This window comes from Pteropus alecto, unplaced genomic scaffold (assembly GCF_000325575.1).
Source record: "Pteropus alecto unplaced genomic scaffold, ASM32557v1 scaffold113, whole genome shotgun sequence".
NCBI lineage: Eukaryota > Metazoa > Chordata > Mammalia > Chiroptera > Pteropodidae > Pteropus > Pteropus alecto.
In genome coordinates, this window is record NW_006433949.1 from 7148776 (window position 1) to 7164147 (window position 15372).

The 15372-nt window shown below is 54.2% G+C and overlaps 1 protein-coding gene across 1 annotated transcript; it reads right to left on the reverse strand.

The window, feature by feature from the left end:
- Positions 1-5682: 5682 nt before the first annotated feature.
- On the reverse strand, positions 5683-14405 carry HIC2 (HIC ZBTB transcriptional repressor 2). The gene is made up of 2 exons (XM_006908654.3): positions 13912-14405; positions 5683-12185 (listed from the first exon to the last, which is right to left on the reverse strand). Exons 1-2 carry the CDS (start codon positions 13935-13937, stop codon positions 10361-10363), a joined length of 1851 nt encoding a protein of 616 aa, XP_006908716.1. The 5' UTR covers positions 13938-14405; the 3' UTR covers positions 5683-10360.
- Between the last annotated feature and the right edge of the window lie 967 nt (positions 14406-15372).

Consider the following 15372-nt stretch of genomic DNA (forward strand, 5'->3'; position numbering starts at 1 on the left):
TATGAAAAGGCTCTTTTAAAAAACATTTTCTAAATGACAATCGTGGCATATATGTGTTATGGGTTGAATTGTGTCCCCCACCCCAATTCACTTGCTGGAGCCCTAACCCCTAGTACCTAAGAACGTGACCTCATTTGGAAATAGTGCTATTGTGAACATGATTGGTTAAGATGAAATCATATTGCAGTGGGTGACCCCAAATCCAATGTGCCTGGTGTCCTTATAAAAAGGGGAGATTGAATACAGAGATGAGATGCATGCAGGGAGAACCCCCTGGTTGAGCCAGGCCAGGACAGACCCACCCCTGTTGCCTTTGCGGGGAGCAAGCCCCTGCTGACACCTTTATCTTAGATCTCCAATCTCTAGAACCATGAGAAGCAAGCTGCTGTTGTTTGAGCCACTCAGTCTGCGTGCGGTAGTTTGTCATGGGCACGTGACACACTAACACGCTATGCCACACCACGTTTGCCTGTGATGGGCCCAGCCACTCTCATAGTTGTCCAAGTGGCTCTGTCTCTAGATGTAGCCAGGAGTGGGCTCAGCATGAGCAGCATCCTGCAGGGGAAGGGGCCCAGGACTTACTGGTGACAGTAAGGACAAAGCACCTGGGGGCTGGGGTAAATTAGCACAGGCCGCTAAGAGCAGTAGGGACTATGTCCGAGTTTTACACGGCAGCGTCACAGAAAGACCCTCTTATGGAGTGGCCATGGGTGCAGGGCCCGCAGCGGGTGCTAAGAAGGGGAGACCGGGGAACTGAAGAGAGCCTGCGGCAGATCCAGCAAGACCGTGCGAGACACCGATTAGGTGTGAGCACCTCTCGTTGGCTGTCTGGGAGTGAAGCGCTTTCCAGCTTGGGGACTTTCTCAGACTGTGGGGGGTGGCAATGGCAGTGTTTCAGTCTCGAACTCGGTGCCTCAGTTTCTTTACCTGTAAAGTGGGTCTATGACTAGACTCTCCCTCAGGGGTAGAAGAAGCCAATGAGGTTATACAGTTTAAGTTCTGAGCGCTGAGCCTGGTACCATCTAGGCCTCGGGTTGTCAGCCACCTCTGGCACTAGGACACCCCACTTCACTTCGAGATGTGAGGTCCTAGAAGGCCACTGAGCCCCAGAAAGTAGCTTAGTCCAAACCAAGATGTGGGGCACTATAAAACACACAAGTCAATAATGTTTATATTGACTACATATTGAAATATTTCAAGTATTTTGGGTCCAATAAAATATATTAAAATTTGTTTCACTTGTTTCTTTATATCTCTTCCTGTGGCTCCTGGAGAATATGCTGGCATTCTGTTGGAGGACACTTCTACGGTCAGTCTTGTTGGAGAGTGCCACACCTCCAGTGCCCTGTGTCACTTTTCCCTCCAGGCCCAGCCTGCGTGGTGGTCTCCTACCTTTGTCTGTAGCACCCCTAAGACCCAGACCAACTCTGCTGGGCAGGCATCATGATCCCGATGGAGAATCACAGATGGGGAAACTGAGGCTCAGCGATGACAGGTTACTCGGTAGTGGCAAAGCAGGTGCCCATGTCCCTACCTGAGCTCAGGAGAGAAGCCAGAAGCAGTGTCTAGTCGTAATGGGCAGTGACACTGGCCCACCCTTTAGTGAATTTTCTGCAGCCGAAGAGGATGAGCTGATAGGCGCTTCTGGGGATGCATGCAGGAGGAGGGGTCTCTCCAGGCTGCTGACCCCTTCCCACCCACTCCTACCCCCTACGCCTTCATCTGGACCAGGAGAAATCTATGCTTGCCTGGTGGGGGTGAGGGGAGTTGGGAGCGAACCTGGGGCCAATTATGCCATTCAGGAACCATGAAACCTAAGCCACTTCCCCTCAGTGGCTTGGAGGTCTGGACTAAGCACGGGCAATGGTAGCCACGGAAATAGAAAAACTCCCGGCCTTGGTGCCTCCAAGTCCTGCCAGGAACCGCCAGACCCAGGGCACAGGATGCTGGGGTCTAATTTCCACAGCCACTGTGCCTTTGCTCTCCTGGATCCTCACTGGAAGCACCTGCCTGTCTTCTCAGTTGGCTTATGTGGCCCATTTCTGTCCTTCCTTCAGGACTCAGATTCAATATTCTCTTCTCCGAAAGCCACCCTCCTCCGCCAGGCTGGGTTAGGCCATGTCTCCTCCCTGCATGGCCATGTCCACTTCCCAGGTGTCCATCAGGGTGACACTTCCCTGACTAGAGCCATCCCACAGAGGGCAGCTCAGAATAGGAAGGGGGGATGGTGTCGGCTGAAGGTAAATCCTGTACTGCCCTAGAAATTTTTTTTAAATCTAGAAATTTCTTAATGATTTGGTAATTTCAAAAGTATAGTTGATTATAATAGTCTAGTACATGTAGGTGACATTTCTTCCAACGTTTATGAATGTTAAGAATTTAAGTAACTTATGAACTTATGAAAATTTTCAAACATATAGAAAAGCTGAGAGATTTTTAAAGTAAACTCCCATAAAGCAGTGTCTAGATCTCACAGTCGTGTATCCACCTGCTTCCCAGCACATGACCCTGCTCTCCACTCCACAGGCAGCTGCGGTGTCAGTCCAGGCACATAGCTCACTCCGCCCTCATCTTTATGGTTGAATGCAGTAATTTCATGTTTATTGCACAGTCTCCTGAGAACATCTATGATGCTAGGTCAATAAATGTCTGTCGAATAAGAGAAAGAACAATTACAAAATCAGTGCCCATCGTGCAGATGCCTTTTTTGTATTTGAAACTTATTTTTGCCCCCAAATAGAAAATGGTTTAAGTAAACTATGACATATCAAATAATGGAAGACCTTCCACGTAAGCAACTATTTGATAAAAAGGGTTGAGTGGCCTCCCTGTTGAAGCCCCTTCTCTACACTGAGGTCTCCCCTCTACACCCTGGGGGAGGAAACCAATATTGTAGCGTTGTTTCTTTTAGTCTCAGCCCCCTCGGGCAACAGTCAATTCTTGGTTCTCCCCACGCTGACTACTGATCACACTCAGCCAGGTAACCTTTGCTCTCCTTCATACTGCCCTGTCTAGGGCACCTGGCCCCCTGGCCCCCAAGGAGAGTGTATGTGCTGTCTCAGCCTGAGTGACTACTTTCCTCCAGCCAGCCACTCGGTGACCTCCCCCTTCGATGACCTCCCAATTCAGTGCATGGTTCGTGCAGGTTCTTGGTGGTGGGGGGCAGGGGCACCACCTCCTGGCTGGCTCCTTCCTCCCCCAGGCCCAGGGGTATGGGGCCAAGGCTTTGTCCCACAAGCCTAGGGGGACATTCAAGATCTAGTTGGGTGGATAGCACAGACCAGGCTGCAACAGAGTATTTCGTCTCATCTCCCACCCTTCTCTAGAGCATTCTTCAAGGCTCTGATGCTAAGAAGCTCCAGGCCAGTTTAGCATAAGGCCCTTGCCTTGGTCCTTCTCTGTCAGAACCATCACGGCTGATTCATTTCACATGAAAGTGATCTTATCTCCCCCTAATCCACTGTGCAAGGGTGAGTGTGATGAAACCCACGTCTTAGGTGACCATTTGACTTGTTCCAAACAACTTTCTAGGGCTTCATTCTTAAATGAGACCCTGCCAAGGTCACCCAACACTTGAGGAAAGCCTTTAACATAATTTTTAAAAGGATAAAAACCACCCAAAAAGTAGGACTCTAAATGGGAACTAGATACAATGCAAGGAATGAAAGAAAAAATTTTAAATTATTCTTTAGAGGGAAGAGGTTACATCCATGAAAAGAGAACAGAATGTAATAATCAAGGAATGGGAAAAAGGAAATTAAAAATAATTGCTGAGATATTTTTTAAGAATCAGTAAGACTTTACTGAAGGTAGTGTCTCCAGAGTGAAACCAACCCATTAAGTGTGCAGCCCAGTGAATGGACAAATTGTCTAAATTAGAGATGACACTGGGAACTGGATTTCTCATGACACTGGAAGACAGAGGCCAATGGAGCAACACCTTCACTGCAGCAGGAAAATGATATCCAACCTTCCATTCTATACCCAGCCGAAATATCAATTCTGGGTAGTTTAAAACCATTTCTGACATTCAAGATCTGAAAAAACCTATTTCCTATGTGTTGTTTCTCAGGATGGTACTGGAGGAAACATGCTACCAAAACAAGCATGTAACTCAAGAACACATGGGGTCCAGAAAGCAGGGCTTCCAATGCAGGACAAAAACATAGGAGAACCCCAGCCCAATCCGTGCAGGACAACAGCAAGCTCCAGAGGGAATTCCCCTGGGGAAAAAAATGCAGAACAGATAGTGTCTGATTCTTGGAAAACTGTACTGGGAGACATTTCACAGAGTTAAAAGCTGAAGATTCAAATCGAACCAAGCTATTGAAAAAGAAAGATAATTTTTAACCTCAAGAAAAATAAGAAATTGTACAAAAAAAGACCCAGTACGCCACTTGGCTCAGCAATATACAAAGTTACATAGTGATAACAAGTATGAATTGGCAAATCGCACATTACATCAGTTTTTATGTGAAATTAAATGGAACACAGCTGTGTCCATCTACTTACACTGTTGACGGCTGCTTTTGTATTGTGACTGCAGAGCTGAATAGTCATCAGAGACTGCTTGGCCCTCAAAGCCTAAAATATTTACTATCTGGCTACCTTATAGGAAAAGTTTGAAAGCCCTAGATCAAACTAAACTATTTGAGGAATATAAGGGGAGAGGGCGAGGGTACAAATGAAGCAAACTAAAATCCTCATCTATAAGTCCAAACTCTAAGAAGAATGAATGAAGACAGCAGTGTAAGACTCTAGAAACATGGAGACAAATGCGGAAAATATTAAAAGTTGTTGCCTGCATAATGTGCAGTAGGGTTGGGGGGACAAAACTGTTTTTGTCTTAAGGCTTTTTAAGAACCATTTGATTATTTAAACTGTTTAAGTATTGCTTTGATAAACACCGCCCTTCTCCCCGCCAAAATTTTTAAACGACCGAATGGCACCATGATTTAGAGCAGCTATATCCATGTTCTGCTGGAGGTCTGGGGTCCCAGGCTCATCTGCTGCTGCCCTGGAGCCACTTAAACACCTGCAGTCCACGTGTCAGGGGTCTAAACTGGTTAACTGCCCTCTTGGCCCCATCCCCAATCCTCCTCCAGCATCTTCACTCATCCTGGGATTCTCACTCTGGTGGCCGGAAGGGACAGTTCCCCAGGGAATGAGATCTATTGTCCCCACCCCAGTAAAAACAAAGATTATCCTCTTTTCATTCCACCCCACCTCCCTCGACCCGAGGCCAAGCCGGAAAGATCAGGAGGGAGCAGTGGGCATGAGAGCTCCCCCGCCCTGCCTCAGCCCCACTCTGCTGCCCAAACAGGTGGTCCTGGGCATGAGCCAGACCTCCCCTCATCCAGGCCACCAGGTCGATGCCGTCTTCTACATATCCATTGCTTTCTAACCTGCCTCAGCCAACAGAGGCCAACAGTGCCTTGTTGGATGCCAAGAGGATACGAACCCCAGAGTGCTTGTTCCCTGGACCAGCACCCAACCTCAGGTTGCACACACATGCTACCAAGTGAGGTCCCAGCCCATCTGAAACCTGCCCTGAGGACAGTGGTGGCACATGCCCATCCCAGCTCTCACCCTTCTGGGTCTTGGAAGCACTAGACAGAGAAAGTAAAGCAGTCTGTCATTTAGCAAGAAAGAACAGACACAGAGCACAGACCCCACAAAAGATAATTTTCAATCAAGCTTTTAATGAAAAGATCATAAAATAACAGTTTCTCATCACTGTACATTAAGACTGCACGCTTCTGAATGGAGAGATCAGTTGTCGGTGAATTGCTTTTCTATGACACTTGAGGGCCGCATACTTGCAGCTCTGACCTGAATTTATCCAAACTCTCAAGGGAAGTGAACTCAATGTAATGACTAACAGCGGTGGTGGCTAGTACAGGAGTGCGATCATGGTGTCCTCCCCCCTTTCTGGGAAGGACACAAAATAGGACATGATCCCTCTTCCAATTGGGATTAAACAAAACAGCTATAACCCCATCCCTCTCCCTCCCCCTCGAGGTATTTATGAATGGGTCAATGCCCAACCTGGGGTCCCCCAAGGGGGAAGGGGAAAGCAAGTGATAGGTGGGGTACAGAGAGGTTCCCCTCAGCACCTGGCCCCACAGGGCCCCGCCAAGTGGAGGGGGGGGAGCCCTGGGGATCCTCTCTGCCCCAAGTGAGGTCTGTTATGCAGCATTTTTGAGGTCAATAAATTACAGCAATAAATAGCAAGGTGAGGTAGGGGGAGGAGTTCCTGGTAGAAAATTAAAGTGAGGTGACTGAAGCTGGGGGATCCTGGGCAGCCTCAATTCCCACAGCACACACCCACCCCCCGATTTGGAATGTCAGACTGAGGCTCTGGGTTAAGTCCCTCTCCATCCCCTCACTCCTGGCATTGGATTCACAGGTTCAATGACATCTGCCCCAACGTGACTCTAAGGAACAGAGCTAGGGCCTTGGTCCCTTGAGGGGGCACGGCAAGGCTGAGATCCCTTGTTTGTTCTGCTTTTGTCCCACAAGCCTAGGGGGACAGGACGGATGCGGCCACCTCTTCCCTGAGCCCTGCTCTCCTGGCTGCCCAGGCCTCACCTCAACTCAGGACAGCTTCAGGGAGGGAGGCAGGGTCTGCCCGCCCAGCCAACCAGCCCAGATCGCACTCCTGTACTCAGCCAAGTCCAGTGAATACTGACAGGGTTGGGCAGAGGACAGCCCAGTGCCCCCCAGTGGTGACAAATGGGAAACACACACATGGCTGCATGAGGTTCTGAAAAGTCAGTCTAGGTCCAGATTGTTCATTTCACAGGCTGAGGTGTATGGCTATGCTGTGAGTCTCTGAGATTTGTTTAAAGGTTCATCTTTTCTTTTTTGCCTTTTTTGCAATCCTGGATGAGCCCTTGCAGTGGCTCGGTCTGGTGGGAACGTACTGTGGCAGAGCCCGGCCTGCCACTTGCTTGCCCCAAGTCTGAGAAATAAATACATTCATCACTGCACAAACATATTGATACAAAAACAACACTGTTCAGAGTGTTTGCACCGTCTGTGTTAGTAAGGACCAGTCCCAGTGATACCTTCCTGCTGCCAGTGGGCAGGGAAGCGGGGGGTGGGGAGAAATCCCCTGAGGGTCAGGGACCAGCCAGAACCATGGAGATGCAAAGGTCCTGGCTTTTTGGCTTGAGGGACTCTCACATCAACCCATCCCAGGGTCACGGACAGAGCAGCAGGGGGTGGGGGTGGGGGTGGGGCTTTGCCTCCATCCCAGGGCCCAAGCCCAGACAAGGGTCCAGTGGCCAGAAGGCCGGTCAGCACTGGCCCAAGCTCTTTGGTGCCAGCTGGGCTTGGAGAGGCCCATGGCTAGGAGGGCTCAGGTGAATCCGGGGGGCCTCACACCTGCCCCGGGCCCCCGGCTGCTCCTCAGTCCGCGAGCTGTTCCAGGGCTGACTTGGAAGGGCCTCTAGCAGAAGGTAGAAACTCACTGGAACTGGCCTTACAGCTGCTGAGGTCTGAAACTGTAAAAGTTTATGTAAACAATGAGATAAATATATTAGTATCTTTTTTCTGAGCCTGTTGAGGTTCCATACTCATTCAAAATGTGCTTTGGTTTAAAAAATAGGTTTTGTGAATTTGGGTATGAGCTTTTTTTTTTTTCTTTTCTTTTTTTCTTTTTTTTTTTTGTTGTTTATCCTCTCTTTCCTACATGACATCTGCTATTTTCTGTTTCCTGTTTCTCCGAAACATTCAGGAATTAAGTGACTAAAGCAGAGAACTGTAAGCCGCCCTTGGCCTCCAACGGCCTAATTTCCTTGTGAGGCTCTTAACACACCTCCACGCACACTCTCGAAAGCACACACTCCACATGAAATCAAAGGAAAAAGAAAACAAAACCAAGTGTTGTGTCAATCCCGACCCTCCCCGCAAACCCTTAAAATCTTAAATAGGAAACTAGTGTTTTGCTTTCTTGTTAAAATACAGAAAAGGCTCGATACAATACTCAGGTGGGTACAATACTACGTCGCACAAACGTCGTTGAGTGAGGGGCCTTTGCGCCCAGTCCCTGAAGCTCTGCAAATGAATCACCTACTTTCACAAGTCACCTCACGTTTGCGGCTGCCCACAGCGCAGGAGGCCACACACAGGCCGGGTGTGTGCATACCTCCCGCGCAGTACAGACTTTGTGTCGTGTGGTTTAAGTGCTGATGGAGTGGGGAGGGGTCAGGGGAGCAGAGGGACCTGGGACAGGCCCTGCCCCCTCACTGGCCTGCTGGAACAAGAGACCCTGGGTCCAGTCCTCCGTTTCCCACCCAAAGGGAAGAGGAGCTGGCTCAGGGTTGGGGGCGCCACATGGAGGGCTCAGCCAGGAGCCCTCACTCCCAAAACACGCCATTCACCACTCGGGTCCCTGAACTCAGGCTCTGTTTTCAGCTGGAGGGTCTCTGGAGGGGTGGGGGGATAGGGGATGACTCCGGAATTTTTTGGTCTGAACTTAAAATAGAAAGAAAAAAAGAGGTAAAAGAATGAAACGAAAAAGATAAAGCCGCTGGCCCAGCCTTGTGGCTCCGGTCAGCTGAGGACAGTGGAGCCGACTGCAGCAACCTTGGTCTGGCCTTCAGAGCCGGGTTCTATGCCCGCGGAGGTGCCTGAGGCTGGCAGAGAAACCCCAAGGTGAGGGGCGAGGGGCTAAACCCCAGACAGGCCTGGGCCCACGTGAGGCAGCCAAGCCTTCTAACAGAGTGGCTGTGGGCCACAACTGCCTAGAGCCAAGGCCCAAGGAGGGCAGGTCCCCTCCCTGTCCCCCAGGGGGTACAGACGCTTCAGCCAGCCCCTCCCTATGACTCCACTAAATGGGGCTGCCACTCAAGCTCTTGCATGCCTAGGGGACAGGATGGGGGGGGCTCACTTCCGCCTCATCCTGGCCCTGGCGAGAAGCTCCCACGGAGCTGGAGCACTCACACCCTCACCTGCGCCCCAGGATGGAGCTGTGGGGGTTCCCTGGCACTCAGCTGCACACTCAAACCTCTCAGGGTAGCCTCGGCTAGCCCTGTGCTCAGGAGAAAACCCACACAGGAACCTGGAGACTCCGAAGCTGCAGGAGCCCACTGAGAGCGTGTATTTGGGGGCGCCCAGCTGGGACTCAGTCAAGCCCAGGAGGGCTTCCCAGCCACTGCGAGCCTGGCTCACTCAAATGCACGTCTTCTTGTGCGCACTAATGGGAGGAAAACAAAAGTGTCACAGCCTCAACTGCCAGTCACCAACTTACTGTTCTCATGAATTCAAGAGGTAGCAAAAGGTCAGAAGTCTCTCCACCTTGACAGGTAAGGAAGAAGGAAAGCGCAACGTCTGTCCACACACACCGCGCACACCACACACACAAAGAAAAGGAAAATGAGAGTACCAACGGCCCTGGCGCCCAGTCCAGCCTCCCCCCTCCCCCCACGAACCCCAGACCTTCCAGTTCAAACATTCACATAAACGTTACACTGGTTTTTCTCTTAATAAAAAACAAGTACCTCTAAACAAAGATTCCTCGGAAACTATAGGAAAAGCACTCTCTCTCCTGAGGCAGCCGAGGCGGGGCTCGGGGCCCAGGGAAGCCTTTGGCCAAGAAGGGCTTCTGGGGCCTGGAGGGTGGGCGCCCTGCGGCCTGCAGCCGGGGCGGGGGCGGGAGGGGCAGCTGCCCCATACATTCAGTCTGCAGACCCAGGCTCAGCCCCCGAGGGGCCGGGAGGAAAATAAACTCTTGTTGGTTTTGGTTTAAAAAACAAAATTCATAAAGAAAAAAGGAACAGATCAGTAGGAATAACAGCAACACAGGCCCGGAGGGCTCTTTAGTTGTGGAGAGGTAGGTGGTGGGGGCCCCCCTGGCTCGAGAAGAGAGGGCTCCATCCCCTCCCATCCAGCACTGCTCCCCATAGAGCCAAGGTGGCCCGCACACGGACTCGCACTAGTGCGCGCAGGGACACTGGCCCTGGCCACGGGCAGCCCTGATCCTCCCAGCATGGGGAGAGGTCCCCACTACCCCCTGCTCCAACCTGACCTGCAGGGGAAAAAGGCCAGGTCCCTGAGAACCCCGTGACCCACTCCCACAGGCCCTGAGGCGGCCTTGGTCAGGATCCGGAGGTAGACTGCACATCCACAATACACCTGCGGGGCTTGGGACCTGGCCTCCTTCCGCTCTCTTCCCTTGGTACAGACTGTGGATTAAAGCTCTGGGTGGGGGGGCTGGCCAGAGGTGCTGCCAAGAGCCACCCCCGCTGGACCTGGGGTCCGGGTCCGCCCACTCGGCCTCCTTGCTTCTTCCTTCCGTTGTTCCCGAGGGCGAGTCTGCAGAGGGCACCCAAGGGCCGGAGAAGGTCTTTGGCTTCTAGGAGGGGGAGGTGTGCATGCGCAGGTGGCTGATGAGGTTGCGCTGCTGGGTGAACTTGCCCCCGCAGAGCTGGCACTCGTAGGGCTTCTCACCTGAGTGTACACGCATGTGCTCGGTCAGGCGGTACTGGCGGGTGAAGCGCATGCCACACTCGTCACAAGCAAAGGGCTTCAGGCCCAGGTGGCTGCGCATGTGGCGTGTCATGGTGCCGCGCTGTGTGAACATCTTGCCGCAGATGTTGCAGGGGAAGGGCCGAGTCAGCCAGTGCGTCTTCTCATGCTGCCGCAGGGTGGCTGGGTCCTTGTAGGTCTTCTCACAGACTGAGCACTTGAAGGGCCGGGGCTCAGCTGCATAGGCTGTGCTGGGTGCTGACAGGTCCTCGGCCTCCTCCTCGGCGCCCCCACTGCCCGTTTCGTAGGCACCTTCCTCCTTGATGAACAGCTCCTCCTCCGTGTGTGTCTCCACGTGGGCGTTGAGCTGCTCAGAGCTGGGGAAGCCTTTGGCGCAGGGAATGCACACGTACAGGTTGTCCCCGTAGGACACTGTCTCGTAGCCCTCCTGCCGGTACATGTAGTGGGCGCTGGTATGGCCGCTACCCCCCTCGCTCCCACTCTGCCCGCTGTCCTCACTCCCGTCCTTGCCATTCTCCTCTTCCTCCTTGCAGGGGAACGGGGGATCCCCATAGGGCCCACTGGGGCCGCCCCCCGCCACACTGTTGGCCAGGATGCCGTTGGGAACCCTGTCCCCGAGCCCCTCGCTCTCTTCCCCTGGGCAGGGGCCCTTGGGCCCTGCTTCTCTCCGCTCAAAGGGGGAACCGGCCATGGGTTCCTTCTTGCTCCACTCCTTCTTGCGGGCAGAGTGCCGGAGGCTCTTCCGGGGCTGCCCGCCGGGCCCCTCCAGCAGGCTCAGGTGGTTGTCCTCAGCCCCCTCCAGATCCATGGGCTCACTGGGGGTGCCCCCCAGCTCAGCGTAAGAGGCACTGTTGGCAATGGGAGGGGCAGAGGCTGAGAGGGGAGAGCCATGCTGACTGTCGCTCAGCTGGGCTGGGTCATCAGGGGTGAGGGGGGGACCAGGGGTGGCGGGAGGCAAGGGGGGACTCTTCTTGGACAGGTCCAGGCCCAGCTCCTGCTCGCAGCCCCCACTGCTCCCGTTGGTGCTACAGCTGCCCAGGCCGGCCTCCCCACTGGCTGGACAGACAGCCCGGACCAGGCCGTGCACACTCTCCTGGTTGGAGCCACCGAGGAAGAGCTCGTCATCTGAGCCTTTGGCCTGGGGGAGCTCTTGGGGGGTGTGGGCCCCTTTGCGCCCATCCATGAGCCCTGGATACCGAGCCTGGATGACGGAGGCTGTGGACAGCCGTTGGCTGCGGGGGGGCCGTCCCATGCCGGCGGCCCCCACCCGTCCAGAGCCGAACGGCTTGCCGGCGCGCTTGAGTTTGCGGCGGCAGAGGGCTGCCAACTCAGGCAGCTGGAGGTAGCTGGCGGCAGTGAGGAGAGTGCTGAAGTTGGGTTCGGCCGGCTGGTCGCTGGGCAGCAGCTTGCCTGTATAGATGAAGTCCAGGATCTGCTGGAACACTGTGGAGCTGACCATGTCCGTGTCCAGGTTGATGAGGTTGTCATGCAGGACCAGGGACTTGAAGTAGATGCTGCTGGCAGCCAGGACGTTCTTGTGGGCCCGGAAGATGGAGTTCTCCACCATGATGATGACGTCACACAAGAAGCCCTTTGTCCTCTGCTGGTTCAGCTGCAGTAGGAGCTGTTTTGAGTGGCTGGGCAGCTCCATGTCGGGCCCCATGTCCCCGCGCCCTGCCCACGCGTACCACCTGGGGGCAAGAACAGGCACGCGCACATTAGCTGACCGGCACCCTCGTGCAAGGGTCAAGGCGAAGGTGTGCCACAGTGGCACTCAGAGGGACCTCCGTGCTGACTTGCCTAATGACAACCTTCTGGGTACAGTACATGGGCAGGGAACTCACAGTGGCCACTGAGGACTCACTCTGCCTGAGAAGGTCTGGGCCCCATTTGCACCAATAAGAAAATGGAAGCAGGGCAATGAAAGTCACTCAGTCCCAAGTAGAGAAACTGGGACTGAACTTGGGTCCACAGCCCAGGGTACTATCTCCATGCTAAATGAAGTCCACGGGGGACCCAAAAATGACCAGCAGAAAACTATGAGGTGCTGGAAACTGGCAGGGACTAAGGAGAGCAGGCTTGAGTAGGCCGACTTCTGTGAGCATGCAGCTTCCTAGCTTTGAGGACAAGCTAGAAATTCAGATTTTTAAGTGAAATCTCTCAATGCTAAATGAAGGTCCTTTTCCCTAAAAACCATGTGGGCCAGATCAAATATGCAACCTCTGGTGTGTAACCTCTGTTCCACACTGGGCACCTCTCAACAACCCTAGAGGCTTCCCAAGCTTTGAGATTTGCCAACATCACATTACCACCTCCCAGACACTGCAGCCCATATGACATCCCTCACAAGTACCTCCCCCCACCACATAAGGGCTTCACCCCTGGGTGGGCACAGAGACTGGTCTGGGCCTCTGGGTGCTAGGCAGAAAAGGTGACCTGGCCAAGGCCCTGGCACTGCCTGGGTCCTGGGTCCTTTCTGTGCAGGGCAGTGCAGTCTGGACCTGGAAAAGATGGTCAGCTGGCAACATCAGACTGGTGCAGACACTAACTGATGTCATTAAATAATAAACGTGCAGAGGCCTCTGGCCTCCTCAGGAACCCTGCGGGCTAGGCTGGCTGTATATGTGGCAGGGTCTACGACACAGGGCCATGGGTCCCCACCCTCTCCAGCCCCTCAGGAAACATGAACCATCCCACAGGCAATTCTATATGACAGAGCTGATAAAGGTACCTTCACCTTCTGCTCAGGGCCCAATCTCTGAGAGTAACTAAGTGCTCTGAGCCTTGCCCCAACTGGGACATCCTGCCTAGAGGTACTGTAGCCCCCCTGCCACCCTGTGACACAAACGCTTCCCCTTGCCCCACACCTGCACTTGTTTGCAAAGATAAAAGGAAACCCTAGCAATCATTCACACCTCAAAGGTGGCTTCGGAGCTTGCCCTGAACACACGTGAGTGTCAGACCCCACCAGGGCCTGACAGCAGGAGGCAGCAAACATCTCCTAGGACAGCCCAGTTCTGCAAGGCTGCTAAGCCAGGGCTAAGAAGCTGGAGCCCAGATCCCATGGGAACCAACCTTCTGTTACCATGGCTTCCACACTGTCCAGAACACCTGGCCCAAAGAAAATGCAACGTCAACTCTACCAACACCCAGGACGCCTGGTGCTCTGAGCCTGGCAAATAGATGGGTGAGGTCAGGAGGTCTCATCTTCCAAAAGCCTGTGAGCCCACAGTGGCCCCTCCTCCCCATACCCCAGCCTCCCCTTCATGCTGCCCAGCACTGCATGCACGCAAAAGACTGCAGGCCAGGATGCAGACTCAGAGCTTCGGGGCTGTGGGCTGCCCAGAAAGCCTCCAGCAGGAGCAGGTGGATGATGTTCTCCCTCCCCTATGCCTCCCTCACCCTTCCCTGGCCTACCGGAGTGCCAGGGGCCCAGAAACCATGTGAGCAGCAGCCAGCGGGGGTGGCCTCCTTGAGCGCGTGGCCTCCGTTGGGGGTGCATCAATGCCTGGTCACCTGAGGAGAAGATGGACATGGTCACCCAGACAGCCATCATCTAGAAAGCGACGGACAGTGAAGAAGGTGCTCAGTAGCCCTGGAGCCCTTGCTCCCAGGAAGGTCTAGGGTCTCTCTGGCTGGGATGCCAAGGGCAGCCAGCTGAGCAGAAGAGTGGCCACAGTCCCCCACCATCAGGCCCAGAGGCAGAGAAGGTAGCTGGTCTAAGGCGCTGCACCTTCTTCCACCCAGGAGAGTTAGGGTAGTCCGAGGGCCACCTAGGACTAAGGAGCTGGGGGCAGTCACATAATTCTTGGTGGGTGTGGTGGCAGGAGGCCTGGGCAAGGCCCTTCCCAGGCTGGCCACATTTACATAACAAAAGGTCAAAATTGGAGACTGGTGCAATAGGCTATTTATAAGAACCAGTCTCAACCGCTTCTGGCTCTCCCGGCCTCCTTCCCTTCCAGATCTGCTCTCGCCCCCTCCCTGCCCAGAGGGCCCAGCCCCCTCCTGCTCAGCCCAGCCTGACCACATGGCCTCCCCTCACAGAAGTTTTCGCAAGCTCGGCCTTTCAATACCAGCCTGCCAAAGCTGCTAGCAGCTGCCACCAGATGCGGGTGGGCTCCGGCTCCCCACTGCCCCTAGCTTTGGGCCCCATGGGACAGGGTCCTGAGGTTCTGGCTCCTTGCACCCCACTCAGACAGGCCTGGACTCCCCTGGAATGGAGCCAGGGTGGGGGAGGAGGCCTGCAGCAGCCTGGAGCCCATCCCTGCCTGCCCTTCCCCCACCCTCAGGGCCAGGGAGGCTCAGCAGGTCCCTCAGGAATGTGACCAGACCCGGGGTGCGGGGTGGCTGGGAGGCCTCAGCTCCAGCCTGCCAGCTGTCTCTCTGGCCCCTAGCACAACTCCCCTCTCACAGGGGTGGCCTAGGCGGGAGGGAGACAGTTTGTCCAGGATCCCACCAATGGCCCAGAGGGCAGCAGAACCAGCTCTGTAGGTCCAGCGGCCTGAGAATGTCCACATTTAACGAGGACAGCCTGGGCCTCTCACCTGTGTGGAGAGACCAGGCTCCCCCACTGGGTGAGGCCAGAGATTGCCAGTGGGACAGAGTGGAGCCCAGAGTCTTGGGGAATGGAGCAGAGCCCACTGCACCGCTGGTGATTGGCCAGTAAGAACTGACAGAAGCCTCAGCTGACCAGATGCCCGCCACACAGCCCTGTGCCACCCTGCCTACTCCTCTCTGGACAACCCAAGCCCTGGCCAGGCAGAGTATTTGCCCACTGGCCTCCACCTCAGCAAGTGCCAGACCTTGTAACTAGATAGAAGTTACTCGCCCTTGTCAGGATCAGGCCAACAACTACTAGATGTGTGCAGGCAGTGGGTG

What these genes read in the sequence shown, in the direction of transcription:
- HIC2 (XM_006908654.3), bottom strand. Translation starts at nt 13,937, where the DNA reads ATGGTTTCTGGGCCCCTGGCACTCCG. An exon ending in TCTGGGCCCCTGGCACTCCG is followed by an intron (nt 12,186 to 13,911) that starts GTAGGCCAGGGA and finishes TCTTGCCCCCAG; the next exon opens with GTGGTACGCGTGGGCAGGGC.